This window comes from Pocillopora damicornis, chromosome 2, assembly GCF_964200805.1.
Source record: "Pocillopora damicornis chromosome 2, jaPocDami1.2, whole genome shotgun sequence".
In the NCBI taxonomy this organism is placed as follows: Eukaryota; Metazoa; Cnidaria; class Anthozoa; order Scleractinia; family Pocilloporidae; genus Pocillopora; species Pocillopora damicornis.
The window spans coordinates 7,993,499-8,013,180 of NC_142671.1; the positions used below are offsets into that span (position 1 = coordinate 7,993,499).

General features: G+C 36.0%; 4 protein-coding genes across 11 annotated transcripts; 2 read left to right on the forward strand and 2 right to left on the reverse strand.

Annotated features, from left to right (window-relative positions):
* Window positions 1-460: 460 nt before the first annotated feature.
* Window positions 461-2,121, reverse strand: LOC149049751 (uncharacterized). The gene is made up of 3 exons (XM_089195864.1): window positions 2,010-2,121; window positions 1,304-1,516; window positions 461-683 (listed from the first exon to the last, which is right to left on the reverse strand). Exons 2-3 carry the CDS (start codon window positions 1,503-1,505, stop codon window positions 658-660), a joined length of 228 nt encoding a protein of 75 aa, XP_089051990.1. The 5' UTR covers window positions 1,506-1,516; window positions 2,010-2,121; the 3' UTR covers window positions 461-657.
* LOC149049752 (tear acid lipase-like protein) lies at window positions 2,111-3,924 on the forward strand. Its single transcript, XM_089195856.1, has 2 exons — window positions 2,111-2,838; window positions 3,279-3,924. Exons 1-2 carry the CDS (start codon window positions 2,770-2,772, stop codon window positions 3,453-3,455), a joined length of 246 nt encoding a protein of 81 aa, XP_089051982.1. The 5' UTR covers window positions 2,111-2,769; the 3' UTR covers window positions 3,456-3,924.
* Window positions 3,925-4,294: 370 nt separating this feature from the next.
* On the forward strand, window positions 4,295-17,617 carry LOC149049753 (uncharacterized). Of its 6 annotated transcripts, none has more exons than XM_089195852.1 (4): window positions 4,295-4,350; window positions 10,016-10,214; window positions 16,553-16,745; window positions 17,449-17,617. In XM_089195852.1, exons 2-4 carry the CDS (start codon window positions 10,209-10,211, stop codon window positions 17,490-17,492), a joined length of 243 nt encoding a protein of 80 aa, XP_089051978.1. In that variant the 5' UTR covers window positions 4,295-4,350; window positions 10,016-10,208; the 3' UTR covers window positions 17,493-17,617. The 6 variants fall into 6 exon arrangements, with proteins under 6 accessions (XP_089051978.1, XP_089051977.1, XP_089051981.1 ...); XM_089195854.1 differs by lacking the exons at window positions 4,295-4,350; window positions 10,016-10,214 and adding exons at window positions 15,394-15,460; window positions 16,072-16,134; XM_089195851.1 differs by lacking the exon at window positions 4,295-4,350 and having other exon boundaries at window positions 9,935-10,214.
* LOC113685154 (uncharacterized) lies at window positions 4,508-19,220 on the reverse strand. Of its 3 annotated transcripts, none has more exons than XM_089195862.1 (3): window positions 19,075-19,220; window positions 5,366-5,579; window positions 4,508-4,732 (listed from the first exon to the last, which is right to left on the reverse strand). In XM_089195862.1, exons 2-3 carry the CDS (start codon window positions 5,565-5,567, stop codon window positions 4,707-4,709), a joined length of 228 nt encoding a protein of 75 aa, XP_089051988.1. In that variant the 5' UTR covers window positions 5,568-5,579; window positions 19,075-19,220; the 3' UTR covers window positions 4,508-4,706. The 3 variants fall into 3 exon arrangements, with proteins under 3 accessions (XP_089051988.1, XP_089051989.1, XP_089051987.1); XM_089195863.1 differs by lacking the exon at window positions 19,075-19,220 and adding an exon at window positions 16,526-16,703; XM_089195861.1 differs by lacking the exon at window positions 19,075-19,220 and adding an exon at window positions 6,083-6,187.
* Window positions 19,221-19,682: the final 462 nt, after the last annotated feature.

A 19,682-nucleotide genomic window follows, 5' to 3' on the forward strand; every position in this document is an offset into this window, starting at 1 on the left:
AGGATGGGAGGCAATCGGCCAGATCTATGTTTAATTTGCATACTTAATGCCAAAACACCGAGCCGACGTTGTACCCTTAAGCACCGCTACTCACTCTGAGAGATTTAATAGCCTCAAGGCACCAGAACCTCATCATATAATTTGTTATCTCAGTGTGTTTTGTGGCTAACACCCGTTGTCAAATAGTTTACTCCCACGGTGTCTTTTTTTCCGAGAGGTGTAATTAGGCCCACGTGAGTTGTTATCAAATTTTCCTAAATGACCCACTGCGGTCACCCACTTAACGAGCTTCATATACTGTGAGGTAAGGGACAATAGTTGTGATTTAACGGTTATGGCTTAAACAAAATGTTTCTCTCGAAAGCTTTGAAGATTTCAGACGTTTATTGACCTGGTAACCGTGGTTCTCTCCCTTCTTTGTGCACGGGTTTTAGCTATCACTAGACAAAAGTCTGGTTCCTTTTTATTCTGACATCGTTCAGACTGCGTTTTATTGCTGTATGATTTTTGAACTCATTTACAAGCTTAACGTATCTCCTCTACTAAATAATAATCATGCATCAATTAAAAGTAAATTTTCCCATAGTAACGGGTTACGAAAGCTCAATCAAATGTCCAGTCTAGTCCGTTTTGGTGTGTAGGATATTTCAGTAGAACTCAGCGTCTGTTATAATCAAAGTCGGCTACAATGCAAAAAATAAATTTTCATGACATTACTAAAACTGACTAGACCTTTTTGTAGTCGTCAGCACCATTATTATCTTAGTATGTAAAACACGACATCAAACGAACTGCATGAAAACAACACTAAAAGGCCGATTTTCTCTTAGAATTGTGTTTTAATTCCTGTATCAGTGCTAAACTGCACTGATCGACCATCAGTCCGTTAATCGTATAACCGGAGTGAATGCTCAGCAAATGTCAGAGTAGGCGATGTTTTCAGTTTTTCTTTTATTTTTTCTCTTTTTCTTTGTATATTTTAACGTCACTATATTTTGAGTCATAGATAATTTCCTTCATATAAAATGACAACTTAACATAACAGTTTCCTTGGAAAGAGAAACACAAAGGAGGTAAAAACGAACCACAAGAGAACGAGGAATGGGGATGGATGAAAATGGTTTAGGGTGAGTGGTTAACGATGGCGATGATCAAACCATGAAGAGGCGACTGGAGAATTTTAGTTAACACAATGTTGCGTTTTATATCTTAAGGAACTAGGCGTTTCATTCCCATTGGCAATCTTGTTCGGCGCTAGCTTTTTTCTTTCACTTTCTTCAGTCTTTTTTTTGTAATTTCTTTCCCTCATCTGCGGCGTCTTCGAATGTTCTGTGCATCTCTTTGCGCCTGAGATAATCGTCTTTCACTGGATTCACTCGATGCTTTTCTTCTTCCTCTTCATATTCTCTTCCCCATCGAATACCTTGAGAGGCAGCGGGTTGAAAACAGATGGAGACAAAAATGCACGAAACAAGAAACAAAGCTACAAGGCTCTTGGTTTCCATCTTTTAGTTGGCTGAAAGAGAGAAGATGAAAAGGAAAGATAAAGGTCTACTAAATCCTAAGAGCACGAGAAATATTTCACCTATAATTTGCCCTTTTAAGCAAATGGTGCTTGACAAATCAAAAATTTAAGACTCTTTCGATTGAGATATTTCACAGTAAATAGATGTATAAACTATTTTAGAGGCTGCTTTCGATATCAGTCCTTTGTTCATTTTCAGTGAAAGATTTCTTGAATCCAGGGTTAATGATGAAATATTCGTTTGTGGACTATACAATTCTTGAAAAAGAAAAGTTGTGAGCAAGCGTTTGAAATTCTTGCCAGTTGACACCTTGATTCCTGCCGTTGAAACACTTAATGCTGAACATGAACATGTCTCGGATTGATTTTAAAATGGTTAAGAAAAGTAGTGAAAAAAAATACGGAAAAAAAAACACTTGCCTTGGCGGTCAGCCTCTAACAAACCGACGCTATTCAAATCATTATAAAAAGGAAAATTTCTTACTGGGAAATATGTCTGATAAGTTGTGTTCTTGTTAAATCCCGTTGATCTGAATGCAACTCCGCAATCCTATTGAGCTGCTTATATGGCCAGCGCTACTAGTAATGTGGCTCGTCTAAACACATTAGACAGGTCACGAAAATAATGGAAATAATCACTAATTAAAGATATTATTGTTTCTTTAACAAATTCTCCTCGTCAGAGCCTTAGGAAATGCCATGAGAACAGTATGAAGAATATGCATACTGATCTTAGGGTGTAAAAGATTCAGAATTAATTTTTTCTCCCGCGTTTCGTGCTCCAAAGGGTCTCCAGTCGGAGCTGTGGAATGAAAATAACCTGGTCCATCTTTAAGTGACCTTTCAATAAATGCGGTGGACAATGAAAACAAGGCCATTAGTACTTAGTAAAAGGTGACCGTGACCGCTTAATAGAGGTGAAAATTACAGTGAATAAGAGGAAACACATTCGGGACTTTGGCAACCAACCGCTTGATACAGAGTGACTGCTTAATATACGGTGACGTTTCATACACTTCGACTGTGCGCCGTAATATTCACAATGTGCTGCAGACACTGTTTCAAACGGTGACTCTTGGTGTTACTAAATAGCTAACTCGACGGAAATAATGTAGCTTTTATTATAAAATTGTAAAAACTGTTTCCAAATTACTATTTAGATCTTTGTTTATAACAGCTGCTATGGCCGATGTGGATAGTTGTTTCCTATTTATGGAAATACCGTTGTCTATGTTTTATTTCAGATGGTGTTGTCAAAAAAATGTGCCAAGTATGATTATGGATTCTTCTCCAATTATAGAACTTACGGCCAGGTATTTATCACCACTATTTCAGTAACTCATGAGAGGCTCGTTTTGAGAAATTGTCAGTTGTAATCGTATGCATAGGTCCACCAGACCGTCAGTTAGTTAGCAAGCCGGAGAGCCGGCCTACCCAAGCATTCATGGAGGGGGGGGGGGGGGGTGGGGGAGAGCACAAGTAGGTGAGGGGGAGAGGAAGGTCAGCTAGGAAGCCCATACACCTAGAAGATTGTTCATTCTATTAAGAGTTTTGCTTGGAAATCAGTGAATTAGTCAATTCGTCAGAAAACCACTATTCAATACTTTCTATCCAGGTGGTAAATCGGTCAATGAGTTGATTGATCTGTTGGTCAATGAGTCGATTGACCGGCTCGGTAGTCACCTGCAGACGGGCACTCGTTTGTTACCTTCTGTTCCTTACTCAATTTCATGCCATTTGTCTTTTAAATCAGCTTGAAGCTCCAGAGTACCATGAAGAAGACATGAAGACTCCAACCGCTCTCTTCTCGGATTCAAATGACAAACTTGCCAGCTCGACAGATGTACGACTTCTAAAAGACCGGATAACTAACTTGAAATACTTCAGAGAGAGAGAGATCTTAAGAGATTCAAGGCTGGAATCATGCTGACTTTTTATTTGGAAATAATGCACCTGAGCTTCTTTACTCAAAGCTTATCAATATGATGCTAATATGAAACTGACTTGACCCCGGGAACCAGGTTAGCTGAGTTTGAACTATTTGATGAAAATTGAGCTAGTTGAACTGAAATTTAGTTAAGAATTGATGACTTTATTTTTGCTTTGCGCAACAAATAGAATTTTTAAGAGATATACTTGCTGTGGGTGTTTTGAAAATTGATCTCGTATTTATTAAATACTCAGCTTTTCTTTCGTTTGAGTTTTTGTCAACTGGTGTCTACGCTTGAAATCTGATGCTCGCATCATCTTTGACGGTTTAAACATTTTTTTTTCTGTCTCTCTACCTATCTTTATCTTTGTGTTTAATTGTCCAATTTTTCGGTAGTCGGTACCTTATAGCTTTTTTTCGCTAGTGATTGCTTCAATCAAGAGTTAAATAAAAAATGCTTATTGCGAAACCATGTACAGTTGCTTTGGCAAATTAGCACTGCTGTCATTTTCATGTTTGCGCCACTGATTAACAATCAAAACTCTCTGCAAGTAGATCTCTGTCGATGAAAGCAGGATGAGATGCAATCGGCCAGGTCTATGTATAATTTGCATACTTAATGCAAAAACACCACAATCAGAAGCAAAGTGCCGAGTTGTACCCTTAAGCACCGCTACTCACTCTGAGAGATTTAATAGCCTCAAGGCACCAGAACCTCATCATATAATTTGTTATCTCAGTGTGTTTTGTGGCTAACACCCGTTGTCAAATAGTTTACTCCCACGGTGTCTTTTTGCCGAGAGGTGTAAATAGGCACGCCACACGTGAGTTGTTATCAAATTTCCCTAAATGACCCACTGCGGTCACCCACTTAACGAGCTTCATATACTGTGAGGTAAGGGACAATAGTTGTGATTTAACGGTTATGGCTTAAACAAAATGTTTCTCTCGAAAGCTTCGAAGATTTCAGATGTTTATTGACCAAATAACCGTGATTCTCTCCCTTCTTTGTGCACGGGTTTTAGCTATCATTTACATAAAAGTCTGGTTCCTTTTTATTCTGACATCGTTCAGATTGCGTTTTATTGCTGTATGATTTCATTTTACAAGCTTAACTTATCTCCTCTACTAAATAATAATCATGCATCAATTAAAAGTAAATTTTCCCATAGTAACGGGCTACGAAAGCTCAGTGATTCAATCAAATGTCCAGTCCAGTCCATTTGGGTGTGTAGGATATTCCAATAGAACTCAGCGTCTGTCATAATCAAAGTTGGCTACAATGCAAAAATAATTCTTTATGAGATTACTAAAATTTACTGAACCTTTTTGTTATCGTCAGCACCATTATTATCGTAGTAATTCAAACACGACATCAAACGAACTGTTTGAAAACAACACTATAAGGCCGATTTTCTCTTAGTATTGTGTTTTGATGCCTATATCAGTGCTAAACTGCAATGATCGACTATCAGTCCGTTCATCGTTCAACCGAAGTGAACGCCCAGCAAATGTCAGAGTAGGCGAAGTTTTTTAGTTTTTTTTTTTACTTTTTCTCTTTTTCTTTGAATATTTCAACGTCACTATATTTAGAGTTATAGATAATTTCCTTCATATAAAATGACAACTTAACATAACAGTTTCCTTGGAAAGAGAAACGCAAAGGAGATAAAAACAAACCACAAGAGAACGAGGGAGGGGGATCAATGAAGATGGTTTAGGGTGAGTGGGTGAGTGAGTGGTTAACGATGGCGATGATCAAACCATGAAGAGGCGACTGGGGAATTTTAGTTAACAGACTCTTGCGTTTTATATTTTAAGGAACCAGGCGTTTCATTCCCACTACCAATGTTGTTCGGCGCTAGTTTTTTTCTTTCACTTTCTTCAGTCTTTTTTTTGTAATTTCTTACCCTCATCTGCGGCATCTTCAAATGTTCTGTGTATTTCTTTGCGCCTGAGATAATCGGCTTTCACTGGATTCACTCGACGGTTTTCTTCTTCCTCTTCATATTCTCTTCCCCATCGAAGACCTTGAGAGGCGGCGGGTTGAAAACAGACAGAGACAAAAATGCACGAAACAAGAAACAAGGCTACGAGGCTCTTAGTTTCCATCTTTTGGGTTGGCTGAAATAGAAAAGATGAACAGGAAAGGGAAAAGTCTACTAAAATCCTAAGAGCACGAGAAATATTTCACCAATAATTTGCCCTTTTAAGCAAATGGTGCTTTCACAAAGCCAAAATTTAAGACACTTTCGATTGAGACATTTCATATTAAATGGATGTATAAACTATTTTAGAGGCTCTCTTCGATATCAGTCCTTTGTTTATTTTCAGTGAAAGATTTCTTGAATACAGGGTTAATGATGAAATATTCGTATGTGGACTATACGATTCTTGAAAAAGAAAAATTGTAAGCAAGCGAAGCAAGCGTTTGAAATTCTAGCGAGATGACACCTTGGTTCCTGTTGTTGAAACACTTAAAGCTGAACATGAACATGCCTTGAATTGATTGTAAAACGGTTAAGAGAAGAAGTGAAAAGATTACGGAAAAAAAAACACTTGCCTTGGCGGTCAGCCTCTAACAAACCGACGCAATTCAAATCATCATAAAAAGGAAAATTTCTTACCGGGAAATATGTCTGATAAATTGTGTTCTTGTTAAATCTCGTTGATCTGAATGCAACTCCGCAATCCTATTGAGCTGCTTATATGGCCAGTACTACTAGTAATGTGGTTCGTCTAAGCACATTAGACAGTTTAAAAGGGTGAAAATTGCCCCCAAATGGTACTACGTAATTTGCTTTGATAACATCCGTAGTGCGAACAATGATTATGCAGAATTTTTGACAGCGAAAAAGGCTTCGGAATTCACCTTGCCTGTCAAGTAAATATCGTGTCAGAGGTAGTGTTACTGATAAGACAACATGTCCTAAGCTTGTGTTGACAATAGGCCAATTTAAAAGCCTAAATTCGTAAAAGGAAAATAAATTTACCTCTAGATGCGTTGCGGTTTGAGTTATTTAATTGCATTCGTTTTATGTTGAGATTAAATCTTGAATTTATTAAAGGCGTCAAAACTATCATGCGATCAGTTTCACACCGAAAAAAGGACGAATAATTTTTTTCTTTTCTTTTGCCGAGGAAGTATTATTTTACAACGCCTGCATAAAGTGAAAACTTGGTTATACAAAGATAATTGCTAAATTGAATCTCTGCAAACATTCCTTGTTCTGTATTGTTCAAAGCTAATTTGACTCTATATTGCCTTTGTCGTGTCACGGGAAATAAACTATTGACACCCTTTTGCGAGACTTTTTCTGTCATCGACAATTCAATGATTCTTAACTTTTTCCTAAACGTTTATCACAAATCCATATTACAAAAAATTATTATCTACAAGATTCCATCTTTGTTACGTGTCGTCAGGAAACGTTTAAATTTCAATAAATATGGCAGCTGTTTCATTTTATCGTGCGTTTATTTTTAATTTTAGTTTACCATCTTTCCTCTCAAAAGCATCAAAGTGACGAAAAATATTTATTAGAAGGCTATGTTGGTGTTCATATATTCAAAATGCTCATGAAATTATACGCACTAAACTCTAAAAGAGGCTCTGATCACTGAGCCGATCTTGAAAATTGTTTGTAAACGAATTGTCCTATTCAAAGCTTCTCAGTTAACAGTCGAATGTGAAATGCTTTCCTCTCCAGAACTTGATTAGTTTAAAATGTAAATCTTCAAATTATTACCGGTTTTCAGACTGAATTAAAAAGACTCTTTATTCGCGATTTAACTACTGAAAAAAATAGCGTAAAAGGAAGCTTAGAATTAACTCGGAAACAATCTCCTCAAGGCAGTTAAGCAATTTCACAGCGTAATGGTAAACCTCTCGTGAGATTTGCTTTAAAATATGCGTCATATCCTTTACAAATTAGGCTCTTGCGTTCAAGGATTTCTGCATAAAACGTGAGATTGAAATCTCTTAGAAAACCGACATTATGTCTGTGATCATGATTATATACATCAGTACAGAATATGCCAGTATGACTAAAATTTGATATCTCCGAATCTCATGCATGGTCAGTGAGTAAAACCATAGAAGGTAACTTTTAATAAAACACCGTACCAGAATAACTACGGAAAAAGACTAATTTTTAGAATTTCTATGGAAGTAAAAAACAAAGGCAGGTCGTAGATGAAATCCTGCCACAAATTCGTTACAACAATAAACATTCAGGTTTCTCCCGAATCCAAATATTGTGTATGCAAAATGTTCCATTTGACAAGAACTTAATTGCTTGTGCAAACGGAAATGAGGGCAGGCAAGTATTATCATCAGCGCACATCTAGCTGATTATCGGCACTGAATCCTGAAGCACAGGACTTAAAGAATATTTCAGAGTTGTCTTTCATTTTCGTGTATACTGTTCCTCACAACGTAGGTATTGCATTGAGTTAGCAAGATCCTGGGCAGTATACAAAAAGGTTGACTCCGTCAGCCTTTGAATCAAATGAAATTGTAACATTTCTGCCGCCAGCGTTTGTTGTAGAGCTTTTTAAGCTCCCATTGGGCTTGACATGTTTATCCGCGCTTTTGAAGTGAAAGTCATACTTGACCAGAATTGTAAATTTGAGTTTGATCTCCAAAGCCAACAGGATAGCGACCTGATTGTGAACTAAATAATAAATTGAATCATATTTTCGCCTTTCATTTATTCTAGATTAAAGAATTTTTCAATAACCCTAAAGCATAATTTACTCGTAAATCAATGTTTAATTAAATGCAGTCACGTCTTCGGCTAATATCCTTTGAAAAGAATGTGCACAAATTTGTCTCTTTTGATTTGGTAAAATAGATTAGCTGAAAGAAAAATAAGCTTTTCCAGTGGCCATACTAACTTCATGATGTTAAAAAAATGCAGATCAACTACATTTCTATCTCGATATTTTATGTAAGAGAGAGAAGCTTCCAGAATAAGCTACAAGATAGATCATGTTGATTTCATTTCATCGGTAAATTACTCTTTTTGCGACTTTTCTTCCTTAACTATATCATAAGAAATTTTTCCTTGTGTAAGCCAAATATATTCTGAGTTATTTTGTATTCAATAAATTCATGTATTCTCAAACAGTTTTAACAATTTTTTTTGAAGGCACTATATATACTTCAAATACTAATTGCACTTAAAATATGATGCGACATCCTAATGTAGAGCTTTATTGATCAATAGTGGATTTCAAAAATATAATAAAATTCACAAGTGTTGTGGTTAAGATTCTTTATAACCCTTTTAGCATGGGTTGCCTGCAATATTTTAGGGTGCTTAAATGTTAGTTCATTGTAAATCAATAGAAAAATGTTTAAAAACGATTGACACTTTTTTTTATTAGTTTAAGGACCCCTCGTCAAAGCAGTAATATACAGCGGGCAAGAGGATATTTATCGAGAGAACTTAATTGTGAGATTGGGTGCCGCGCATAAGTTTCTAAACTGCTAGAACTTCAAAGTGTAGGTTGGTGCTGCTGAAGCCGTAATAACGCTTTACCCCGATTTCATACTTCAGTTCAAGTTTCCTCAGCATTTTTGTGGCCAACAACGGTGTAATCCGAGGAAAAGGCTTCAAGTTACTTCGCTAGATTGAATATTTATCCTCTATATTCAGCCTTCACTGAGTTCATAATAGATGAAATTATTTTAGTTTTAATAATTGATCTGGCCATATCTTTTGATCGTGCGTTAAGGGTATAATGCAGTTGGAAATCAGTTTCTTCAGGCCAACTCGACATTTCTCCAACTGATCTTATCCCTCTTTTGTCAATAATCTGTAAGGAATTTTTTGTTTTACACGTATTTCATTTATAAATGTGGTGATAGGAAAAATTCTATCTGATTTTAGTTAGAAAGTTTCATAATCATTTTCATCTTGTGGGCAACATTAATTTTTCATGTAAGGAAATGGCTCGAACTGTCTCGTCATCAAAGTCTGATGATCTTGAATAAAAGAAAAGCAACATAAATGAAGATCAGAGAAAGTTATCAAATGTTTAGTATACTGGAGGCCATATTTAAGGCCTAATACCATTTAATTTTTCTTAATACATTTACTTTTTTGTTGCCGTTATTGATTTTTTTTATCAAAAAATCTTTCAAAAATGTTCCAAGCGTGGGCTCTTCATTGATCACTGGAATTTTTTCAAAGCTTCTTTTTTGTAGACAGAGCACTTTTCACTAATTCCATATTGTGGGGGTGTTCTACTTTTTTGTTGCCTTTATTGATTTTTTTTAATCACAAAATGTTTCAAAAATGTTCCAAGCGTAGGCTCTTCATCGATGACTGGAATTTTCAAAGCTTTCTTTTTTGTAGGCAGATCTCTGTTCGTTAACTCCATATCGTGGGAGTGTTCTATTTTATGAAGTATCTTACATTATTGAAAGATTGTCAAAATATTATAAAATTGTTTTATGCAATTAAAAGGTCATGTCGCTGCATTACTGCCGCAGCATGGCGGAACTCTTCCGAGTTGGTATAAATTTCTTTTATTTTTCTTATCGTTTACAGTTTGCCTATCAATCCTTTTGATGCCAAGATAACAGAGTGGTGCAACTTTTAAAGTCAGGTCAGAAGATAACAGATGATAGCTCAATTAACAAGCAGTGTATTAATACTACTCACGAAACTGGGAAAGAAACTGTAAACGGCGTTGTACAACAAGAAGACAACCTGAGATTGAAAGATCAGCACGAGTTTTGAAATGAAAGTGAGTAGAATGAACTAAAGCATAAATTGGATCAGTAAGTTGTTTTTCTTTGGAGGGAGAAAAAACGGGAACAAAATGGAAAAAATTCCCAGTAATTACGCGAATCAACAAAAATCTCAACCGATACGTGACGCTAGGTTTGCCCATTTCTACTCCCTGGAATTCATCAGATGCTGACTTAGTACCTCTCTCTTTTTCCTGGTATAATCACCTCTAACTCTGATCAGCTCGAGGCAGTTTTCCACTCTTGTATTGCAAGCGAGGCTCTTTTATAGGTATGCAATTTTCCGGCCTCTCTTGCGCTTAAGTTACTAGCGTTTGCGTCGAGCCCGGACAATAAAACGGGTTTGATGATCATCATTCTTGTCTCTTTTTCCATCTATTTTTTCCATATTTAAGATAAATTATATTGGCCCCAGGGGTAAACAATTGAAACTTTACGAAAACAAACAGAATATGAAAGATGGTAACTTTTTTAGTTGAGTGAAATGAAAAAATTTAGAATATGACGGATGATGAATCCTTTTTATATAAATTTGCAGAGATTGTTTTCGTTCTTTTTCGAACACGAGTAAAGAAAAAAGTTGCCCATAGGGACCCGAACCTCAGAATTTCGAATTTCACGCTTCAATATTTAACCAGTGAGTTACGGAAAACACCGTGTTGAAATGGACCTTTACGAGCTTCATGTGTGACGAGCGTCTTAGGATTAGCAATGTCGAAAGCGTCGTGACAGTGAAATAGAATAAATAAGATATAAAAGTAGTTTCGCTTCTATTGAGTTGTTTTCATTACCCGAGGTATCTTTAATTATAAATGACACCCTTAGGTTTTCAATGACTCGGCAGAAAACACTTACAACCTTTTTAAAATAGATTTTGACTAAGTTCTCAAGTTATCATCATTACAGAGATCGAGTTTCAGATACCCATCTAGTGACGGAAAAAAAATCAAGGTCAAGTAAGCCATTAGAAAATGCAGTCATCTTCGAGATACCATTTCAATTCTCAAGGTATAATCTGATAACAGAAGTAAATTATTGAATTCGCTCATGACTCAATGCTAGCGAGGAGGTTCGAGGAAACTCGTTAAAAAGCTGTGAATTGACGTTTGAATCTCTGTCTCAAAATTTCTGAAACGAATTTTTTCCTCGTATGAAAGTAAATGAATTTTGATTCAAAATCCCCAGGGATTTGATAATGACGATAATGATGACGGAGCAGATTTTTTAAGGTGACTTTCTTCGGAAAAGAAAAACTGCCACCTGGCCTTGTTATAGACGAGTCAATTATCAGTCACTTAAAGATCATAGTGGGGTTCGGTTTCAAAGGAACACGAATTGAAAAAAACGCCTAGAGCATGGCATTGAAATTAAAGTATTGATTAATTTAAAATAATATTTATCATCAGTTTGATCAAAATGCATCAAAACAGTTGGGTAAGTTTACAACTTTGTAAATCTATTGAAGAGGTTCTTGCTGAGTCCGCAAAGGATACTCTCAGTGTTGTTAGCAAGAACCTCATGATCAATCCATGACACCTCCTGTCGCAACGATATGTTTCGCTTTGGCTAGACCTGAATTAGGAACTCTTGGGCATATTTCGTTTTCATCAATCGCCTGGTCCCAAATCAAGATTCCAGGCTTCCTTTGGATAATTATAAATTGCATGAACCCTTTTTTTCTGGAAATGAATGTACCTTGATATCTAATTTTTTAACTAATGCAGCTATCGGTAATATTTAAAATTGGTGAATTTTGATAGGAGATATTACCGCAATATAAAACGACGTGCAATATCAAAAAGCTAAACACACGCGAGAATATCTTGTAAGAGTCTCAATGGGGTTAACCGTTAGCCGTAAAACGGCCAAGAAATTTAACCATTCAGCGTAAAAATTGACAAATTTTAACGGTAAGTCGTAAAAATTATTAACCGTAAAAGTTTTTTCTGGGGACAACAATGGAAAGATATTAACTGTTAGCGGTAAATTGGCCAACAATTTATCCGTTAGTCGTAAAAGCCATCACCCCATTAAGACCCTCCCTTGTGAGTAAGCGAGGCGTTTTCCCTGGAATGAAATATTAGATTTGACATATTGTTTTCAAGGTAGTTTTATCTGCTATTTTCAAAAATTAATGTTTTGATTACTTAATGTTGTTATTTCAAATAATGTAATGCTTTCGCATGACTTCTTTTCTTAGAAATAAAGATCACAAACTTCATGTCATATTTGAGTAAAAGAAAACAAATTTAATTCAGGTGATTGAAAATGAAACGGTTGGGCCTAACAGAACCATTTACCACTGACAATTCCTCGATTTTAATTACTTTTTCTGCCTGCCTCTGCTTTTGTTTTGTTTTTTCTTTTTTGAACCAATAAACCGAAAAAAACATACATCCAAATTGCAGAACTTTCCTCTTGCTAAGATACTAATCATTGACTGGCATACGAGACAGCCGATAACCTCGCTGAGAAACCTGGCTCAATAACGCGAAAAATGTTACTTTGTAATTATAAGCAGCCTTTGGTGAACTTTAGCGCGTTTTCACTAACAGCGGGTGAAATTCACTTTCTTAGATGTACGTGGCCCTCTCCTTTGCCTTTGTCTTGTAAACCCGTTCATCTCAGTGGGAAAAAGGAGGGCCACTCCTCGTTTTCTAATACTACTGACGCATTCGAGTTTTCAAGCTCTTCGGTCTTGAAGCCACTTGCCAGGTCTTCGAAAAGTGGCACTGGCTTTTGAGTTGAATCATTGTTTACGCAGTGTACCTGATTTCTTTGCAAACTTTCACCTTTGTTTAGAATGTCAGGCTAGCGATAGGAGACCACACACTATGCTCTATCACGAGTTATAGACAGCCCCAGTTTTAATATTGATTAGGTATGACCTTTCAAACCTGACGAGACTTAACTTCTCTAAAGATTTTGGCATAGTCTCACCCGATCAAAGTAGCTAAGAGACGGCAGAAAAGGTATCTTGGAGGAGTTACGTGGTAGGAAAAAGGTTATCAACGTTTGTTCCACCACATCTCAAGAAGTAAACCTCTTTTTTCAATAACAACAGCCTACTCCCTGGAAACACCTTGCAGAAGTCATCTTCGCCCCACTGAAGAAAATTAAAGTTTCACGCTAAATTTACTAGCGTCATTCTGAACAAAAGAGTGTCTGGACCTCAAAAGTCCGACGCATCTTCCGACAGAAATTAGTTTATCCACAACTGCTCTCTTTTGACGATTTCTGTTGAATAACCTATATGAATCAATCGAGGTACCAACGTTAACTGCAACTGGAAATGATCAGTTCGCATATGATTAGAGCTCCTCGGAAATAATTGATACGAAGTATACTGTGAATAAAAAAAAAATTGGTGTGCTGAATTAACCACCTGACTCTAGGGATGTCTTTCAGATTAGCATCGGCTAACATTTCATGCGCAATCATTTTACTGAGTTATTACAAAACTCGAACTTGATTGGCTGAATTTCAGATTATCTCCTTTGAGTTGCCAAGCAATAACTTGTAATATCAACTTTGAATAGTCATTGTTTTCTCTGATCCTTCACAGAAATGAGGAACGCATTTACTCGTTAGTTTTTTCCTCCACATAGGAAAACAACCTCGTTCCCATGGCCTTTTCCCTCAAGTAAGGGAAAAGGCCATGGGAACGAGGTTGATAGGAAAACTGTTTCTTGTTTGTCTTACACCTTGTTTGTCATAACACCTTATTCAAGGTAATGGATTCTTAGTAGAAGAAGAAATTGAGTTAGTCGTTGTAATCGTTTATTGTTCTTGGGACTAAGGTAAAGAATCAGTCATTCGAAATCGATCAAATTTCTACAAAATTTCCTTGAATAATTTTCAATTTTTTCCGTGTTCTCATTTGATAAGGCATAAAATTCAAAATATGTACCCTATCAAAAAGTCATGAAGTATGGCTAAGCTCTTCGTATTTTTTCACTTTCGTCTTCTTTTCCATTTTTTTTTTTTTTCATTAAGATTGGGGAAACTTGTTGGAAATTTGGGGCGATAAATACATAATTAAAACTTGTTTTAGAGACAGTAATGATGAAAAGAACTTTAAAGAGTTGTAAAAATGTATTTTTTTTTTCGAGAAAGATTATTCTTGTCAAGCTCAACTTAATTTCTTTATTTTAATCTTTCATGGAGAGATCCTTAATGAAAAAACATCAACTTGAAAGTGCTCGATGCCGCTGATTGAAAAAAACGACATATCTAAGTGACGGTTAGCATCCTCAGGCCACATTAGATTCTGTTGGGAATGGCTGAATTACACTCAAAGCCGCTAAATCTAATCAGCTCCATTTGTATTTATTCATTTCATTGCTGTAAATAACAGTTACTATTCCCAGAATTTGTCCAACTACGATGTCAACATTATCCTACAGACGGAAATTGTTTCGAACACTTTTATGCAGTACTAGCTCTTTCCTGTGCTCTCTACGAACATTTCCACGACGATTTAATAAATAATGCTTCGCAAACACTCAACTGCAATTTGCCTTAAAGTAAATCCTGCGATAAAATTTCTGGAGACAATCGTTTGCTAACAAATATTGTTAACTGAACAAAAAACAGTAATCATTTAAATGGAACAAAGGATGCTTAGTGCATGAAATTTGTGGACATTTCTCTTAGCCCTGGAGGAAATAATTACAAATTGTGTTGAGGAAAAACGGGGAAATTTAGCATTAAAGAAAGCTAGTTTATCTTTTTCTCATATCCTGGTTTCATTATGATTTAATTTAGGTCCTCGATGAAAATGAAGCTTTCGTTCGATTATCTTTCCTATCTAAATAACCTGAGGCAAACATTAGATACAAAATGGAAATATTTTAAGTTGGAGGTTCAGAATTCAAATCGACTTTTAACAATTTTTTTTCAGGCTTTGATCTGTTTAAAATAAATTAAACTCTTTTTTAAGAGAGATCAAGAATAGTCTAGTCATTTAGGCTTTTAATTTATAACAATTGCAGCCACTGACATGTGAATGCCCATATGGTATTCGGAAACATTGTAAAGCTGCAAATTAACGTCGCGCTTCCGAACCGACAAGTGTTTTGTTTTCCTATAATCACATTATCTTACTGCATGGTTCCTAACCTAAAATGTGAACTTCGCTTAAGGGGTAAATTAATTTACAGAAAGCAAATATATATCAACAGCTATCTCTTGCTCCTCAAAAGTGTTTGTGGTATTCTAGGGTTCACGCGTAAACTTCAAGGTAAGTATTTAGCTTTAGTGCATTCACTTCTTGGAAACTTAAAACTGACGTGAACTTCCAATACCCTAAAACAATAGAGATTTTACGCTGAAAGGACGCTTTTCAAAGCCAGCTATTTACATTGTTAGCCTGAACACTCATTAGTTATGGTATTCATCTCAAAACACAAAAGGTTCAGTTCTTTTCTATATTTTTGCACATCAGACCAGGCAGGATTTCTTACTTTCTTTCAAACTTGCAAAAGAAGGTGCGGCGAGCAAATACATTTTAATGCTCCACGTTGGAAGTTTTTGTAAAAATTAAATTTGAATGTAATCACACCAGATGTTGAAAACATGAGAATTAAAAAGAAAAATTGTCAATCCTGGGAAAACGTTTTAAATCGTAGCAGTTCTCTTGAATTGTCTCAGGTAGCTGTAGCTTTTGTGATTTTTGTTTCCTTTTTTTTCGTGTCCCGCGCATTTGCATTTTACGCTTCTTTCTTATTTTGTAATGATTAAAGAATCTTTCGTTGTCTTCAGTTCCATTAATCATTGTTAAGATGAACTGGGATCAATGTTATTTCCCTTCTGAGTATTTTGTGAGGGAGTTTCTTTTTTTTTTTACTACAGAATTTGTACTTTGGCGTAATGATATACACCTAAAAGTTCGATCAAGAAAGTTTATTCAAGAAAGTTAGTTCAATATCACCATTGTGGTTAAGTTATTTTTCGAAAAACTTGAGCCGGCAAGAAATTTTGAATCCGCTTCCAGTTGTAGAATTTTCATCGTTACAGTGAGTCCACCTGCTTAGACTTCAAAAGCAAACTGTGTTGCTGAGCCAAGAGAAAAAAAGAGTCAAGTTTGAGCTTTTTGAAAAAAAATTGAAAACGGAAATTGAATTGATTGAAATGTGGGAGGGGTGAAACACATTTTGTTCTCTACCTTCCGGCGCTAGGATTTAATGAAACCGAAGCAAAATAATAATTGTTTCTTGCGATTACTAACCATTTTTGCTACAACAGCGAAACGCCCACATTGAAAAAGCTATTTTCAGGTGTATTTCAAAGAAACGTTAGGACTTACCGAGTCTTTGTATTTTCACTCTGGCAGATGGTATCCAAGTCCCAGCTCACTATTGTGCTCTTGATATGCGCAGTAATTCTACTTTTAACCCAGCCAGTTGTGAGTCAAAAAGATGCGCTGCGATGGGGTAAAAGGGACAGCGGTCTTCCTGACAAGTTTGCGTCAGAGAACTTCAGAAATTGGCGCATGCAACGGTACAACAAGAAACGGGAATACCTCGGTAACTAATTCCTTTTTTTTTCTTTTATCAAAAACTTCTGGATTTTGATTGTAGTTTCATTACATTTTCATTATCATCCTTTAATTGATGGCCTTAGTTATTTTATTAAACATGAGTTTTTTGGTCCTACTTGCTCTAACCGAAGGACTGTATGGAACCTTTCTACAATTATTTCAGGTGTGAAGAATGTTATTATTTTTGAGGAAAATTTCAAATTAGCAACAGACATGACTGAGATAATTTATCTACGAGCACAGTTTGTTCATTTCTCTATTTATTTATTTATCAATTCATTCATGTAATCATTTTTGGGATCTTAGAATTTTTGGGCATCAAAGATGGTGTATTATCCGTTAGCCAGCATTGATCAAACAAAATTTCACACGAAGTGGTTTAACACTGCAAGATCGAAGTTAAAAAATATTGCAGAGAACGGATATTAGATAAAAGGAATTTCATACACACACATCATGGTTTCGTGCTATCTTTTGAGTTCTCGCCTCGCTCGTTCATAAAACATTATTTTGTTACTAAAAAAATTATGTTTGGCGTCGCAATGTAGAATCTTATAAAAATATTTATCTCTTGGTGAGAGAGAAGGCTTAATATTTGCACCATTTATTGCAGTAATCTGAGCGACATGAGATTTATTGAATCTTAAAATCAATCATTTTGATGGAATTCTTTCGTTAATTTCCTGCAGATGAAGAGGGGAACAGAGATATACGAGGATATGGCTACGATTAAAACCGATTAAACATGCAGTTTACAAAGTCCACGTCCCAAGCTTGGAATTCATAAAAATGTTGCTACGTCCTCTAGTATATCAAATTCAGTTGACGTTCATGTTATTAAACTTGTTTCAACTTGAATTTCTCTTTACAGAGTGGCTTTATGATTTTCTGAGTGACTCTATCTTTGTATGCGTTAGAAATAACTCCCCTGCCGATCTTTTATATTTTAAATTCCCATTCTGGTTTGAAGCAGCACTTCTTCGTGCAAAAGGACTTGAATTTTAATGCATAAATGCGACGCCCGATAATCAATAACCTGGAAACAATTTACACCATTAAAATAAGACAGTGGGTTGTAATGAAGTATTGTTTCATAATGCTTCACTAAAAGTGTTTTCACCTGAACGAGAACTCACAGTTATTTAACGACCTTAAATATATGAGCGATCATATTGTGCTGTTTTACAAGTTTCCTATCTATTTCCTCTTTTGCTGCTGATTTTTATAAAACCAAACTTGATCCTTCGCCCAACTTCTGGACTTACGCACCATTCATATAAATACATATAGACGTACTTAAAATTAAAAAAATATTCTACAGGCAGTAGGAAAGACTCACTGAAACATAAATTTATTGGTACTAAGGCTTACAGAGGAAATGCGATTTCGACAAGTCGAGATTTTCATTCAGGGCACTTAAAAGTATTTCCAGCACAGATTTCATGAGTGATCTTCTCAGGACTTTATTTACTAACAACTTGAACGGATGCATATATGACCTACTTGAGCTAAAGCCAACTTACGATTTAATCGATCAAAGGTGCAATGATAACATTATTTTGGATGGTCAGAGGTAAAGCCCTTTGCTTTAACTCACAATTTATCGGCTATCTTGGGCCTGTGTAGCAGAAGAAGACATACGCCTTGCTAGTCCGGCGGTGTTGCAATTCGATGATTTCCGTAATTTTCTATATTTATCTCATCGCTGTCTAGAAAGTGACGACGATCAATTTTTAGGATTTATGAGACTTCATGTGGCGTCTGGATCGTAGACGGCAAGAAAGAAGAAGACTTTTGGTTACTTTTACCGATTTGCCATGTGACCCACTTTTGCAGTTTTAAAAAAGTTTATTCAAGGCATATTCCTATACTAAGGTAGCATATTTATCGCTGTCAAGAAAGTGACGACGACGATCAATTTTTAGGACTTAGGAGACTTCATGTGATGTCTGGATCGTAGACCATATGGCAAGAAAGAAGACGAAGACTTTCGTTTGCTTTTACCGATTTGCCATGCGGCTCACTTTTGCAGTTTTAAAAAGGTTATTCAAGGCATATTCTTATACTAAGGCATCGAGGAAGAAACCTCTCATCTTATTGCTATGGCCAATAGTAGTCTAAAATGGGTCAAACTGAGTGACGAATATGCTAGACTTTAACAGCGGTTGCGAGTTACATGTGAACAATGTGTCGAATTTATTAAGTAAATTTGAACGTATTTCCAATCAGAAAATCGTCAGCTTCAAACAAGAAATCGAGTGAGATAGATCCGCAATAAACATTCACTCAACGAATACATAGACCTGTGTGCTTACCTAAGGAACTTCGTTATTGCTTGTGCACCCTTGGGACGATTTGAGGTTTTGGCGATAAACTCACACCACTCAGAGCTAAGTGGCGGAAACCATGAATGATAGGTATAATTAAATAAAAGATTCAAAAGAAAAGACCTTACGATTCTGTCGATGTAGTTCCGCAACCGCCTTTTCACTTTGTTAAATCATGTTACGTGATTGGATGAATAATAATTTTAAGAAAATAGACATTTTTTGCGCCCTAAACTTTTAGCCCGTTTTGAAATCCGTTTCTTTTTCCTTCAGAAATTAGTTCCTTTGTTACTGATTTGTTTGTTTAATTTCTCTTTTCAAGAACTCATCTTCAAGTAGATCTTGAAAAGTGCTGCTTATCAGTTTTTGGTAGCCTCTTCATATCTTTTGAAGCCTCGATGAACTGACTGATAAAGACAATTTGGAAGATACCATACGAAAACGTAGGGCAGAAAATTTTAATGACGGAAATAGTATTTACCGTTGCATTAACGAAAACAAACGCACGAGGAAAGCCGGCTTCCGCGCCATTTAGAAGTTCATCTATGTCAATGAAAGAAGGCTAATGATGTTTATCCTCCACACAATGTGTAAAA

What these genes read in the sequence shown, in the direction of transcription:
- LOC149049752 (XM_089195856.1), top strand. Translation starts at nt 2,770, where the DNA reads ATGGTGTTGTCAAAAAAATGTGCCAAGTATGATTATGGATTCTTCTCC. An exon ending in ATTATAGAACTTACGGCCAG is followed by an intron (nt 2,839 to 3,278) that starts GTATTTATCACC and finishes CTTTTAAATCAG; the next exon opens with CTTGAAGCTCCAGAGTACCA.
- LOC113685154 (XM_089195862.1), bottom strand. Translation starts at nt 5,567, where the DNA reads ATGGAAACTAAGAGCCTCGTAGCCTTGTTTCTTGTTTCGTGCATTTTT. An exon ending in TGAAGATGCCGCAGATGAGG is followed by an intron (nt 4,733 to 5,365) that starts GTAAGAAATTAC and finishes TTTGCATTGTAG; the next exon opens with CCAACTTTGATTATGACAGA.
- LOC149049751 (XM_089195864.1), bottom strand. Translation starts at nt 1,505, where the DNA reads ATGGAAACCAAGAGCCTTGTAGCTTTGTTTCTTGTTTCGTGCATTTTT. An exon ending in CGAAGACGCCGCAGATGAGG is followed by an intron (nt 684 to 1,303) that starts GAAAGAAATTAC and finishes TTTGCATTGTAG; the next exon opens with CCGACTTTGATTATAACAGA.
- LOC149049753 (XM_089195850.1), top strand. Translation starts at nt 15,235, where the DNA reads ATGGTATTCGGAAACATTGTAAAGCTGCAAATTAACGTCGCGCTTCCG. An exon ending in GTTCACGCGTAAACTTCAAG is followed by an intron (nt 15,461 to 16,496) that starts GTAAGTATTTAG and finishes AGCTATTTTCAG; the next exon opens with GTGTATTTCAAAGAAACGTT. An exon ending in CAAGAAACGGGAATACCTCG is followed by an intron (nt 16,746 to 17,448) that starts GTAACTAATTCC and finishes AATTTCCTGCAG; the next exon opens with ATGAAGAGGGGAACAGAGAT.